General features: G+C 47.5%; 1 protein-coding gene across 1 annotated transcript in view; it reads left to right on the top strand.

The window, feature by feature from the left end:
- The window catches only part of LOC115472560 (5-hydroxytryptamine receptor 3A-like), a 47321-nt gene extending 36189 nt beyond the window's left edge, over positions 1-11132 (top strand). The window contains exons 6-7 of the mRNA XM_030206857.1: positions 10206-10379; positions 11101-11132. Coding sequence (XP_030062717.1) covers positions 10206-10379; positions 11101-11132 — 206 coding nt within the window. The remainder of the gene's footprint in view (positions 1-10205; positions 10380-11100) is intronic.
- Positions 11133-13655: the final 2523 nt, after the last annotated feature.

The raw sequence follows: 13655 nt of genomic DNA, 5'->3' as shown, positions 1-13655 counted from the left end.
TCGAGGGGCCGGCGCAAGTTCCAAAAAGACGGTCCCGAAGAACTTGCCTCGCAACCTGAGTCCGTTTCCGGAGACCAAGACACAAAGAACACGACTTGATATTGTGCTCCGGCCCGAGGCACTAGAGGCACCAATCGTGGATGTCGGTCTGCGAGATAGGCCGGCCGCATCGACCACACTTCTTAAATCCACTCGGGACCTTCGAGGACATCGACGGAAAAATCGCGTCGGCGAAGTTAAAGTCGTCGATGGTGGCGGTAAATCACACCTCGAAAAATAAATCGACCGTGCGGCCACAAGGCCGCAACGCGACGCCCCCTCTAGAAAACGAGGGAAAATTCAGCGCCTCTTTTTTTTTTTTTTAGAAAAAAAGTTTTGAAGGCGCGCGACAACAAAAAACAGAAAATAAGCGAATGATTCGCGGTAACGCGACGGTTTTCCGGGGCTGACTAAGAGAGCGGTGACGCACGACTCTCTCCAGCGCGGAAAAGAAAAGACTGGCGGGAACGGTCGCGCACGGGCGGGAAGACGGCCGCGAATGCGCGGTGGGCGTGCCCTGCGTGCGGACTGCCCGCGAAGCTTCTTCCGGTTGATGGGGGCTGCCGCGGACGTCACCCAGTCGTGAGAACAAGCAGCCTGCTTGTCCTCGGAGAACAACCGCTCCCCTATGGCATGACTGCATGCAATAGACAACAGCACCTTTCGTACATTTACTGTTGCCTGACTGTCTCTAACAAAACCAACCTGAATTTCCAATTAGGGATGGCAAATGCTGCGCAAGCCTATCTGCCAAAACTCGGGCCAAAATTTTTATATCCACATTTAACAAAGATATGAGCCTGTAGGCTTCAACTTGGTCTGGGGATTTACCCGGTTTTGGAATCAATGTAATAAGCGCTTCATTTTCTCCAGATGAAAAGTAACCGCGCTCCACCGCAGCATCAAAATACGAGGTTAGGGGCTCTGCCAGCTCCGGACACAAGATTTATAATATTCACTCGAGAAGCCATCAGAGCCTGGAGCCGATTTCAATGGGAGGGACTTTATCACCTGTTGGATTTCCTGTGCCCTAATGGGGAAAGCCAGGGAATCACGAACTCGCGGCATTCCTGAAACACAGTTACAATCTCTGCTGGTTGCGAGAGCCGGGACCCATCTTGCAATTGGATATGGGGGATAAATTGACTTGATTTCCTGACTCTAGTTACTTGTGCTAACAGCTTACCAGACTTGTTTCCAGATCTTTGAAAATTAAGACGTGTAGCAAATAATAAGCTCTGATATTTTTCATGGATCATTGTATTTAATGCTACCAAAGCAGCTGCCATGTTTTCTTGGTTTTCCTTAGTTGGGTTAGCCCTGTATGCCGATTCTAAACGTATGATGCTGTCGCCACTTGCTTTGCACGTGCACTCATAAAGGCTATGACTGTTGATTTGATGTTTTTACTGTGGAATGCTGTATTTATACCAGACATAATGGGACCTGTTTTATCCAAACAGTTTCACTTTTGACTCAATTCATACATTATCCTAAAAGGCTTGGGGATTATCCTGGTGTTTTTGCAAATGTGAGATGAGCATTGATGTTACTCTTGGAGAGCAATGGCTTCCATCTTGCTACTCTCCCATGAATCCTGAGTAGAGGACTAGGCTAATGGTTAGTGCAGCAGTGTGGGAACCAGATTCGATTCCCACTGCAGCTCCTTGTGACTCTGGGCAAGTCACTTAACCCTCCTTCCCCAGGTACAAACCAAGTACCTGTATTTATATGTAAAAACTGCACTGATAATGACAGAAAAGCAGTATATCAAATCCCATCCCCTTTCCCATTTTTGCCCAGTCTCTTTTTGTATTGTGAATTCATAAACACTGACCATAGCTGAAGTTAGAGAGGCCTGTAGTTCTTTGCATGATATTCTGGGATGTTTTGCAACTTCCTGGATGAGTTATTGCTGCACCCTTGGAGAAATTTTGGCAGGCCAGCCACTCCTGGGAAGATTCACCACTGTTCCAAGTCTTCGCTATTTGGAGATAATGGCTCTCACTGTGGTTCAGTAGAGTCCAAGAGCTTTAGAAATAGCTTTGTAATCCTTTTCAGATCGATATATTTCAACATTTGTTTCTCATCTCTTCTGGAATTTCCTTTGATTATAGCATAGCGTAGAAAATTTAGGACAACTACTTACCTTTCATGGTAAGGTTCAATGTCTAATAAAGTTTAGATTCAAAGGGCTGGCTGTAATGAAGCCTATGTTCAATCAGCTGAACCTAACACTCAATTAAATCTGGCCAATTGGGTAAGTAACTAAGGGATCTATTTATTAAGCTGTGGTAAGCACTAGGGTAAAATTATGTATCATACCTGATAATTTTCTTTCCATTAATCATAGCTGATCAATCCATAGACTGGTGGGTTGTGTCCATCTACCAGCAGGTGGAGATAGAGAGCAAACTTTTGCCTCCCTATATGTGGTCATGTGCTGCCGGAAACTCCTCAGTATGTCGATATCCAAGCTCCATCCGCAGGACTCAGCACTTAGAGAATTACACCCACAAAGGGTCACTCTGCCCAGCTCACCACCGCCGAAACGGGGGAGGGGAATTAACCCAGCTCATCCCCACACAAGTGGGGGAGGGGAATCCGTCCAGCTCATCCCCGCGGAGCGGGGGAGGGACACCACACCCGCCGATGCGGGGGGATCTGGCTTATCCTGCAACCGCAACCGGGGGAGGAGCTGACTGACCCTAACACCGCCGAAGCGGGAGGGGTACAAAGCTGCCCTACAGCCGCACGAAGCGGGAGGGAGTGCCGGCAGAATTTTAAGTCTCAATCCAGCCCCGTAAAACGGAGGGGAGAGGAATGCAGCAGCTCACTGTAACACAAACTCGTCTCAACTCTTGAAGAATCCAATTGAAAAAACTTGAACACGAAGTCTTCCTGAAGTAACTGAAGACTAAACTTGAACCTGAAATGCAACCAGAATATAAACAGTACAGATATCTGGGAGGGGCTATGGATTGATCAGCTATGATTAATGGAAAGAAAATTATCAGGTATGATACATAATTTTACCTTCCATATCATCATGCTGATCAATCCATAGACTGGTGGGATGTACCGAAGCAGTACTCACCCAGGGCGGGACATTGAAATCCCTGACCTCAACACTGAAGCTCCAAACCGGGCCTCCGCCCGTGCCGCCACAGTCAAGCGGTAATGCTTGGAGAATGTATGGGCCGATGCCCAAGTTGCCGCCTTGCATATCTCTTCCAAGAAGACGGACCCGGCCTCTGCCATCGAGGCCGCCTGAGCTCTAGTGGAGTGAGCCTTCAGCTGGATAGGCAGCACCTTCCCCGCGGCCACATAAGCCGCTGCAATGGCTTCCTTGACCCATCTTGCCACTGTAGGCTTAGCAGCCTGCAGACCCTTACGAGGACCTGCAAACAGGACAAACAGATGATCCGATTTCCGGAAATCATTGGTCACTTCCAAGTATCTGATGATGACTCGTCTCACATCCAGATATTTGAGAGCAGAGTATTCCTCTGGGTAGTCCTCCCTACGAAAGGAAGGGAGACAGAGCTGCTGATTCACATGGAAGCGAGAAACAATCTTGGGCAGGAAGGAAGGCACTGTGCGAATAGTCACTCCTGCCTCAGTGAACTGCAGAAAAGGCTCTCAACATGAGAGTGCCTGGAGCTCGGAAACTCTTCTGGCTGAAGTGATAGCCACCAAAAAGACTGTTTTCAACGTCAGGTCTTTCAGAGATGCCCTCGACAAGGGTTCAAAAGGCGGCTTCTGTAATGCTCTTAGCACCAGGTTGAGATTCCACGCAGGCACCACCGAGTGCAGAGGAGGGCGAAGGTGATTAACTCCCTTGAGAAAACGCACCACATCTGGCTGCGAAGCCAGGGAGGCATCCTTCAGGCGGCCCCTGAAGCAAGCCAGGGCCGCTACCTGGACTTTAAGGGAAGAGCGACAGGCCTTTCTCTAGACCTTCTTGCAGGAATGCCAACACTGAAGAAATTGGAGCAGTGAATGGAGAAAATGAGCCTGCTTCACACCACGCTGCAAAGGTACGCCAAACCCTGGCGTAAGCAGTAGAAGTAGAGCGCTTCCTCGCTCTCAGCATAGTGGCGATGACCTTGTCTGAGAAGCCCTTCTTCCTCAGACGCTGCCGCTCAATAGCCAGGCCGTAAGACCAAAGGGGGAGGGATCCTCCATCACCACGGGACCCTGATGTAACAGACCCTGCTCCACTGGCAGCCGCAGAGGATCGTCGACTGAGAGCCTGATCAAGTCCGCATACCAGGGACATCTGGGCCAATCCGGACCCACCAGGATTATCCGGCCCGGATGCTTTGCCACCCGGTCTAGCACCCTGCCCAACATGGGCCAGGGCGGGAACACATAGAGAAGCTCTTGTGTCGGCCACTGTTGGAGAAGAGCATCTACTCCCAGGGATCGAGGGTCCCGTCCTCTGCTGAAAAAGCGCGGCACTTGGCAATTGGCCGATGACGCCATCAGATCTAGGCTCGGCTGGCCCCAGCGCTTCGTGATGTCCAAGAACGCCTGAGCAGATAGCTGCCACTCTCCGGGCTCCAAGGTATGGCGACTGAGAAAGTCCGCCTTGACATTCATGATTCCGGCAATGTGGGCCGCTGACAGCTGTTCCAGGTTCGCTTCCGCCCACTGGCATAGATTCATGGCCTCCTTGGCTAGAGGAGCGCTCTTGGTACCTCCCTGGCGGTTGACATAGGCCACAGCCGTGGTAATGTCCGACAGGACCCGTACTGGCTTCAACGCCAGTACCGGGATGAACTCCAAAAGCGCCAACCGAATGGCTCTGAGTTCCAGGAGGTTGATAGACCACTTTGCCTCTGCAGGAGACCAGAGCCCCTGCGCTGTCCTTCCCAAGCAGTGGGCTCCCCAGCCCGACAAAGAGGCGTCCGTCGTGACGACAATCCACTCCGGAGTCACCAGAGGCATTCCTGCAGACAATTTGTCTGTCTGCGTCCACCAGCTCAGCGCCTTGCGCACTGCTGGGACCAAGGGAAGGCGCACAGCATAATCCTCCGACATCGGAGTCCAGCGCTGCAGCAGAGAGTGTTGTAGTGGTCTCATATGAGCCCTGGCCCAGGGCACTACTTCCATCGTGGCCGTCATAGAGCCCAACAGCTGCACATAGTCCCAAGCCCGAAGAGGAGAGGCTACTAGGAACTGGTCCACCTGAGCCTGAAGCTTGACAATCCGATTGTCTGGCAGGAACACTCTGCCCACTTGGGTGTCGAATCGAACTCCCAGATACTCCAGGGACTGAGTTGGGCACAGCTGGCTTTTCTCCCAGTTGATGATCCACCCCAGGGAGCTCAAAAGAGCAACCACCCGGTCCACAGCTTTGCCGCACTCTGCATAAGAGGGGGCTCGGATCAACCAGTCGGCCCAGTACTGCAAAACGCAGAAAGCGTTGATGAGGAGGCCAGATGGGAATATGCAAGTACGCTTCCTTGATGTCCAAGGATGCCAGGTACTCCCCTGCCTTCACTGCCGCTATAACAGAGCGGAGAGTCTCCATGCGAAAGTGCCGAACTTTCAAGGCCCGATTGACCCCTTTGAGGTCGAGAATAGGCCGTACAGAACCTCCTTTCTTTGGTACCACAAAGTAAATGGAGTAACGTCCCTTGCCAAGCTGACTTTCTGGCATAGGAACGCCCGCGCCCAGGTGATCAGATTGTCCAAGGTCTGCTGCACTGCCACAGCTTTGACCGGAGACTTGCAGGGAGAGAGTACAAACCCATCTCTTAAGGGTCGGCAGAACTCTAGCTTGTAGCCGTCTCTGATGACTTCCAGCACCCAAGCGTCTGAAGTTATTGTGGTCCACTCGCCCAGAAACGAGGACAGCCGTCCTCCAATCTGCACTGGGGCGTGGACCAAGGCCCCGTCATTGGGTACGAGACCCTGGGGGAGGACCGGAGGGAGCACCTCCGGGACGGCGGTCTCTGCGAAAGGAATGCTGCTTGGGGGAGAAGTTCCTCTTGAAGGAAGAGGAGGCAGAAGAGCCCGACCTGCCCGGGCGGTACCGACGGGCTTCCTGAACCCGTCCTCTGGAGGTACCGGGGCGAGTACTAGCCCGAGCCCTGACCTCTGGTAACTTCTTGCCCTTAGACGTGCCGAGATCGGTCACGATTTTGTCCAGCTCGACCCCAAAGAGCAGCTTGCCTTTAAAAGGCAATCTAGCCAGGCGGGATTTAGAGGCGTGGTCAGCAGACCAATGCTTCAGCCAAAGCCACCGCCGCACAGAGATTGTCTGAGCCATGCCTTTAGCTGAGGCTCTCAAGACATCATACAGCAAGTCTGCCAAATAGGCCAAGCCCAATTCCAGGGCCAGCCAATCAGCCCTCAAGGAATGATCCGAGGGGGAAGCCCGCTGCACCATAGTCAGGCACGCCCTGGCCACATAGGAGCCGCAAACTGAGGCCTGTAAATTTAAAGCAGTCGCCTCAAAGGACGACCTTAAGGCTGCCTCCAATCTTCTGTCTTGGGCGTCCTTTAGGGCCGTGCCACCTTCCACCGGCAACGCCGTTTTCTTAGTCACCGCAGTGATTAAAGAATCCACGGTAGGCCACAGATAGGCCTCCCGTTCACTTTCAGGCAAAGGATAGAGGCGGGACATAGCCCTAGCCACTTTAAGGCTCGCTTCCGGGACATCCCATTGAGCCGAAATTAAGGTGTGCATGGCATCATGCACATGGAAGGTTCTAGGCGGGCGCTTCGTCCCCAGCATAATGGCAGAGCCAACAGGGGCTGAGGGAGAGACGTCCTCCGGAGAGGAAATCTTCAAAATGCCCATGGCCTGCACTAACAGGTTGGGCAAATCCTCTGAGCTAAAGAGCCGCGCTGCAGAGGGGTCATCCGCTCCATTCGAGCGGGGATCCGTCTCCTCCAAGGAATCCGCAAAGGACCGTTGGGAGAACTCAGATACGCTGCCCTCATCTACATCGGAGGAGACAATGTCCTCCAAGGCCTGGGAATCAACCCGAGGGCATTTACCTCCGGGGGCCTCAACCTCTTTACCAGACGAGGGAGCAGGGGCAGCGTTTTGCATAAGAAAGGCCTGATGCAGCAGCAAAACAAACTCGGGGGAGAAACCCCCCAGACTGTGCACTTCCGCTGCCTGGGCTACAGCCCTAGACGCACCCTCAACCGGCGCTCGCAAGAGCGGGGGAGAGACATGCTGCGCATCCAAGATGGCGTCCAGCGCAACACTCCGCGAAGGAGCCGCGCGGGAAGAACGGCGCTTAACTTTAGCCGCTTTTGTGCCGTCGCCCAAATTAAGGGCGTTCATGGCATTAACGTCTCCTACCTCAAGGGCGGCCCAAGAAGAAGCCGTCCGAGCCGCGTGGCCGGCCAAGATGGCGGAGGCGAGCAGCGGGGGATGGGCGTTTTTGGCGGGAAAAACCGCCACACCGGAGGAAGGACCGGGACACTCATCGGTCACGAAACTGTCACCCAACAAGGGCGAATCAGACTTTAAGACCCCCGCATCCCCTCTAGAAGCGCACAAGTGATCCGGGGAGCGACTCTTTGCGCCCTCGCCCTCCGACGCCATAGGCCACGTGGAGATCAATCGGGGAACCCCCTGCCCGCTATAAAAAGGTAAAAATTACCTGCTTTCCGCTCCGAGCTGTAACGACCTGGTGTCCCAGTGAGTAGCTGCAATAAACGTTTAAATAAACGCCTTTAAGGACGTCCAAAATTTTTTTTTTTTTTTAACGGAGCCAGCGGGAGGGGGGAGAAAAGGAGGGACCTGGCGCCACCAGGTTTGCACTTGCTCAAAAAGAGCCCTCAACACCAGGCACTCAACAAAACCTAAAAATTAGGCTTGGAGGCCTAGCCAGAGCTGCTGCTGTGTGTGACCACCACCTGCTGAGATAGAGAACATACTGAGGAGTTTGCGGCAGCACATGACCACATATAGGGAGGCAAAAGTTTGCTCTCTATCTCCACCTGCTGGTAGATGGACACAACCCACCAGTCTATGGATTGATCAGCATGATGATATGGAATATGTATTTACCACAAATTAAAATGGCTCACCACAGGACATGCTCACTTATCCTGTGGTACTTTCCTGATCTTTGTGTGCTCGCTAAAAATGTTTATTTTATTGTGGAGGGGGCATGGCTGGGGATATTTCTGTACTGATCAGTTAGCGCAGTTACATAACCGCACACCAATTAGCACAGGAGTGGTACATGAGCCCTTACCACCTACAAAATAAGTGTCGGGAAGTGCTCACTCACCGATTTTGTTTGTTTTTTTACAGCCACATGCTAATGGCAAAATTAGTTCATGAACTACTAACAACACACTGTGGAAAACTAGTTTCTGCGTTATGTAAAGTGCAGAAACAAAAGAACACTGGGCCTTCAGGATTTTTTTTTTACATTTGTACCCCGCGCTTTCCCACTCATGGCAGGCTCAATGCGGCTTACATGGGGCAATGGAGGGCTAAGTGACTTGCCCAGAGTCGCAAGGAGCTGCCTGTGCCGGGAATTGAACTCAGTTCCTCAGTTCCCCAGGACCAAAGTCCACCACCCTAACCACTAGGCCACTCCTCCTTCAAAATCTAGACAAATGAAGATACCAGATTTATTACCAGAAACTGCTAATTGTCCGTTTCTTCAAACCAGACGCTGAAGAATCAGACAATTAGCAGTTTCTGGTAATAAATCTGGAATGCTTGAATATCTTCTAGATTTTGAAGGATCATTCTGACCCCTGAGGCAGGCGTTAGTACGCCGAAACACGGCCCGTGTCGGGTCATTTTCACATTAAAGGACGACATTTATCTCTATCCTGAAGGCCCAGTGTTGCTTCCTTTGTTTCTGTTGTATGCTGTTTTACCCTCCCTTTTGTGACTATGTAAGTGCAAAAATAAAAGGAGGAAAAAAACCTCAGCAGGGTCTGTGATTTTCAACAATTCATTGTTACCAACAGATGAAAGATTAATCATCGGCCAAAAACCTCCAAAATCCTATAACTTAACAGTGTGCACTTCTGAAAATCACAGTCTTCTCATCGTTCCTCGCAAAAAAAGCAATTATCTTCCCACTGAATCCCAAAGGGGACCCATTTCTCCTGAGGCTTCATTAGGGGATTTAATAGGGGCGTGTTAAGTAAAAGGTTTTGGAGGTTTTCGGCCAATGAGTAGTTTTTCATCTGTTGGTGACAATGATAGAAAAAGAATTGCTGAGGTCTTTTCCTCCTTTTATTTTTGCACTTTACAGTACATAGTGCTGACATTTCCCATCGCATGCTGTTAGTAGTTTATACACTGAGATATCGCTGTGGGCGAGTTTCCCAGTTTTTGTTTTATTAAAATTAGTGCATGGCCATTTATTTAAAAAAGGAAAAATTCAGTCATATTTACAACAGCAGTAAAATGGCCTTAGCACAGGGGAAAACCCCTTCTATGGACACGCTAAGGATTTTAGCGCAACTTAGTAGAAGGATCTTCAAGGGGCAATTACCCTTAACTTATATCACCCATGTGAAAAAGTAACTTTTTTTTTTTTTTTAACTAAAATGATATAATAAATCACAACCCAGTTTTTAAATTTACTCAGGTTCCTTTTGTCCAACATAACATTTTGTTTAAAGATCAAAACATTCAGTGTGACATATATACATGAGGAGAAATCAGGAGGGGGCAAACACTTTCACATCACTGTAGATTAGTTACATAAGCATACAAGAAGTATGCAGAGATGATCTTTACCTAATGATGCACGACTTCATTTCAGCCCATTTCCCAGATACAGCTGGGGCTTCTGGTTGTGATAATTATACAGCTTTTCAGGAAAGGTATCTTTTGACCCTGGGTTCTACCGGTAAGTATGACACTGATTTTCCTCCTGAACAGAAGATTTCCCTAAGTGCTTGTGTCCATTAGCAAAGTAGATAGACGCCAGCCAGCCTTGGGGCCATTATGAAAAATGGAAGGAGGAAATTAGGGCCTGGAGAGAGAGTACTTACAACACTGAAATTTCTGTACGCAGCAAAAAAAAGGAAATTAAATCACCTCAGTGCATTTTCTTGGCTACAGTGAGACTGTATGAAGAGCAGCTATGGACCACAAGATAAATTTAATGTCACATCCAAATCTGTACAGGTTTAATGAGTTTTGTTTTCTTCTTCAGCACTGTTTTTCACAGGTTCATTTATGTTCATGATTACTGGTCTGCTTGAGACTTTCTTCTTACTGTACCTGAAAGACAAGCCTCAGCATCCTTTACTCAGGCTCATCAACCAAATGCTCAAATACTTCAAGAGAGACAAGAAAAAGACTAAAATGTCACACGACTCCGATCTGGGTTCGTATGCAGGGCCTCATAGATATTCAAAGTGCATTGGTTGTTTTTTAGACTTTCAATCCCACAGATTCTTAAATATTTTGATGTCATATAACAATAAGGAAAAAAGTAATCTACTGTTATACGACTACACAGTATGAAGCTGAAGGTTGATGGCTAAGTACAAAAATAGGACAAGAATATTCACTTAGAAATTTTTAATGATATTAAATGAATATAACAAAATATAGATTCACACACACAAAAATTCACAAAATATACCCCACTGTGATAGCTACATCTAAAAAATGTAGACATCACAGTGGGGTGTTTTGTGTATTTGTATTATACCGCTGTCGTAAATATAAATTTATAGTCAGTTGTATTCACAAACACACACATACCCTAAAGAAAGGCCATTACATTCCTCATTTTGATAGGACCCCAAAACACAAAAGTTATTTGTGGGAGGCATGGGGGTGGGGGAACTACACATGGTGACTTTAACACTTTTGTTATAATAAACAGAATATTTATATACCATCTTTACCACTTGGCTCACGAACGTTTTATGTAGGAAAAAAATACATTTGAAAAAAAGCAAATAAACCTTACTAATCAATAACAATCTTAGCTATTATGAGATAAAATAATGCTAGAACCTAATTCAGATATTTGGTAAATAGCCAAGATTCCAATTTTCTGAACCTTAGATAGTTGGTTTCACATCTTCTTGATACAGGTAGTGAGTTCCATAACACAGGAACTACATAACCAAATAAGTTCCTTATTTATTGAATTTAAACGAATAGATGACGTCAATGGTATCTCCAATTTATTAATATGTACTGACCACATAATTTTGGACAAGATCTTTAAAAAGCTTCAGAAAATAAAAATGGACAATTTCCATATAAAAACATTTAAAAGCAAAAGCATAAAATCTTAAAATCAACCCTTGCTACAGCTGGCAGTGAAGCTCTCTTAACAGACGTCATATCTGGGTTTTTGTTGTTGTAAAATAATCCTAACCTTAGAGCACTGTTGAGCCTTTACAAAATGCATACCCAAAATCAGCTCCACTAGTTTACTAATCCCCATGCACAAACTTGCACCGACTCTGAAAAACACGTAAATGTGTGCGCGTACTCTTCACCATATATTCAAATATTTATAAGAGACACATGTATGCATCGCAAGTCTACCACCGTTCCAGCCATACTACACCCTCTGGGAGCGTCAATATACAGTTCGTGTAAAACGAGGCATGCTCTTTCAATATGCCCTTTCACATGTGTGCACAGCCATGACATATGGAAAAAGGTTTATAAAAATTACCAAAACCTACAGATCTATCACAAGCCTTGAACTTCATCCTAGAGCAAACCAGAGATGGAGAATTGTTATCATCATACAGGCATAATTCAATACTTTAAAACACCATACACAGCGGACAGACTTCAAAATTCCACTTTATGACTAAGACACACATATCCTATTCCTTATACATTAAATTCATGCATTTCTCAATCACAAACACATGCCAATACCAAGATGTTGTAATCCAGATGCATCTGTGTGTAGTTAGGATGAAGTTTTTAATCCAATTCCCACTTTCCATCAAACAGGTATGTGCATTACTAAATTTCTCTAATCCACAGTGCCCCCCCCTCCCCACAGCAGTCTTAAGAATACAGCAAGACTCAAAGATTGAACACGCCACACTACCCTGGTTCTCAAGCTAACGTTTAAGGCACATGGGCCTTGCCACTGCTCATCCAGGTGAACAGAGAGTAACTGTTCCCAGCAATATCAACGTAGAAGAATTTAAAGGAGCTAAAATTAAAAAGAAACATTATTACAAGATTGGGCAATGTTATTTTTTAGCACATTCTCTTCTGATCTGAGGAAAGAAGTGTGAACTCCCAAAAACCTAGTCAAGAAATGTTTTTAGTAAGACCACCTTTATCTTTTTTGTTAACAATGGTTAGACAAGTCCATGACAAGGTAAAATTAGTCCTTACCTGATAATTTTCTTTCCATTAGTCCCAACAGATCAATCCAGAGACTTGTGGGTTATGTCCCCCCCACCAGCAGGTGTAGATAGAGAGAACGCCAGAGTCCTGCTATATGTGGTCCTGTGCAGCCACTCACAGCTCAGTATGAACGATACCAAAGCAGTGGAAAGGAACATGAACAAATTAATCTCACTCTCCTGCCTCTTCAGAACAATTTAAACCTGCAAACTTGCTTGCGGAAACAAACAACCAATCAAACTGAACAAACAAAAAAACAGTGCTAACAAAGGAATCCTTATAGAAACCACAACTAAACCAAAGCAATCAAAAAGAAGAACTCCCGGGCGGGCCTCTGGATTGATCTGTTGGGACTAATGGAAAGAACATTATCAGGTAAGGACTAGTTTTACCTTCCATAGCGTCCCGTAGATCAATCCAGAGACTTGTGGGATGTACCAAAGCAGTCCTCAAGTAGGGCGGGAAATCCCCAACCCTGCTGCAATAACCGACGCTCCAAAAACCGCGTCCTGGTGCACAGCCACATCCAACCTGTAATGCTTAGTGAACGTATGTACCAACGCCCAAGTGGCCGCTTTGCAAATTTCTTCCAAAGACACCGAACGGATCTCCACCAATGAAGAAGCCAGCGCTCGCGTCGAATGAGCCCGAATCTGTAAAGGAGGATCCTTCCCCGAGGCCAAGTAAGTGGCTGCAATCGCCTCCCGAAGCCAACGGGCCACCGTAGCCTTTGATGCCAGCAAACCTTTCTTGTGACCTGCAAACAGAACAAACAAATGATCCAAACGCCATTGGCGACTTCCAGATATCTCATCAAGATGCGTTTAATATCCAAACAATGCACGGCTCTAAAATCCTCCGGATAATCCTCTCTGCTAAACAACGGTAACACTGAAGACTTGCTTAGATGGAACCATGATACCACCTTAGGTAAGAAAGACGGAACCGTACGAATGGACACCCCAGCTTCCGTGAACTGCAGAAAAGGGTCTCTACATGAGACAGCCTGCAACTCCAAAATCATCCTGGCAGAAGCCATCGCAACCAAAAAAAAAAAAAACGTTTTCAACGTAAGATCCTTCAAAGAGACTTGCGTCAAAGGCTCAAAAGGAGGTCTTTGCATAGCTCTGAGGATGAGATTAAGACTCCAACTCGGAAGCAGTGTAGGACGAGGCGGCTTCAGATGGTTTACTCCCTTAAGGAAACGAATGACATCCGGATGAGCTGCCAGCGAACTGCCTTGAAGGCTTCCCCTAAAACA

The sequence above is a fragment of the Microcaecilia unicolor genome, chromosome 6 (genome assembly GCF_901765095.1).
Source record: "Microcaecilia unicolor chromosome 6, aMicUni1.1, whole genome shotgun sequence".
NCBI lineage: Eukaryota > Metazoa > Chordata > Amphibia > Gymnophiona > Siphonopidae > Microcaecilia > Microcaecilia unicolor.
The sequence above is the reverse complement of the archived record's forward strand: the minus strand, read 5'-3'. Positions and strand labels throughout refer to the sequence as shown.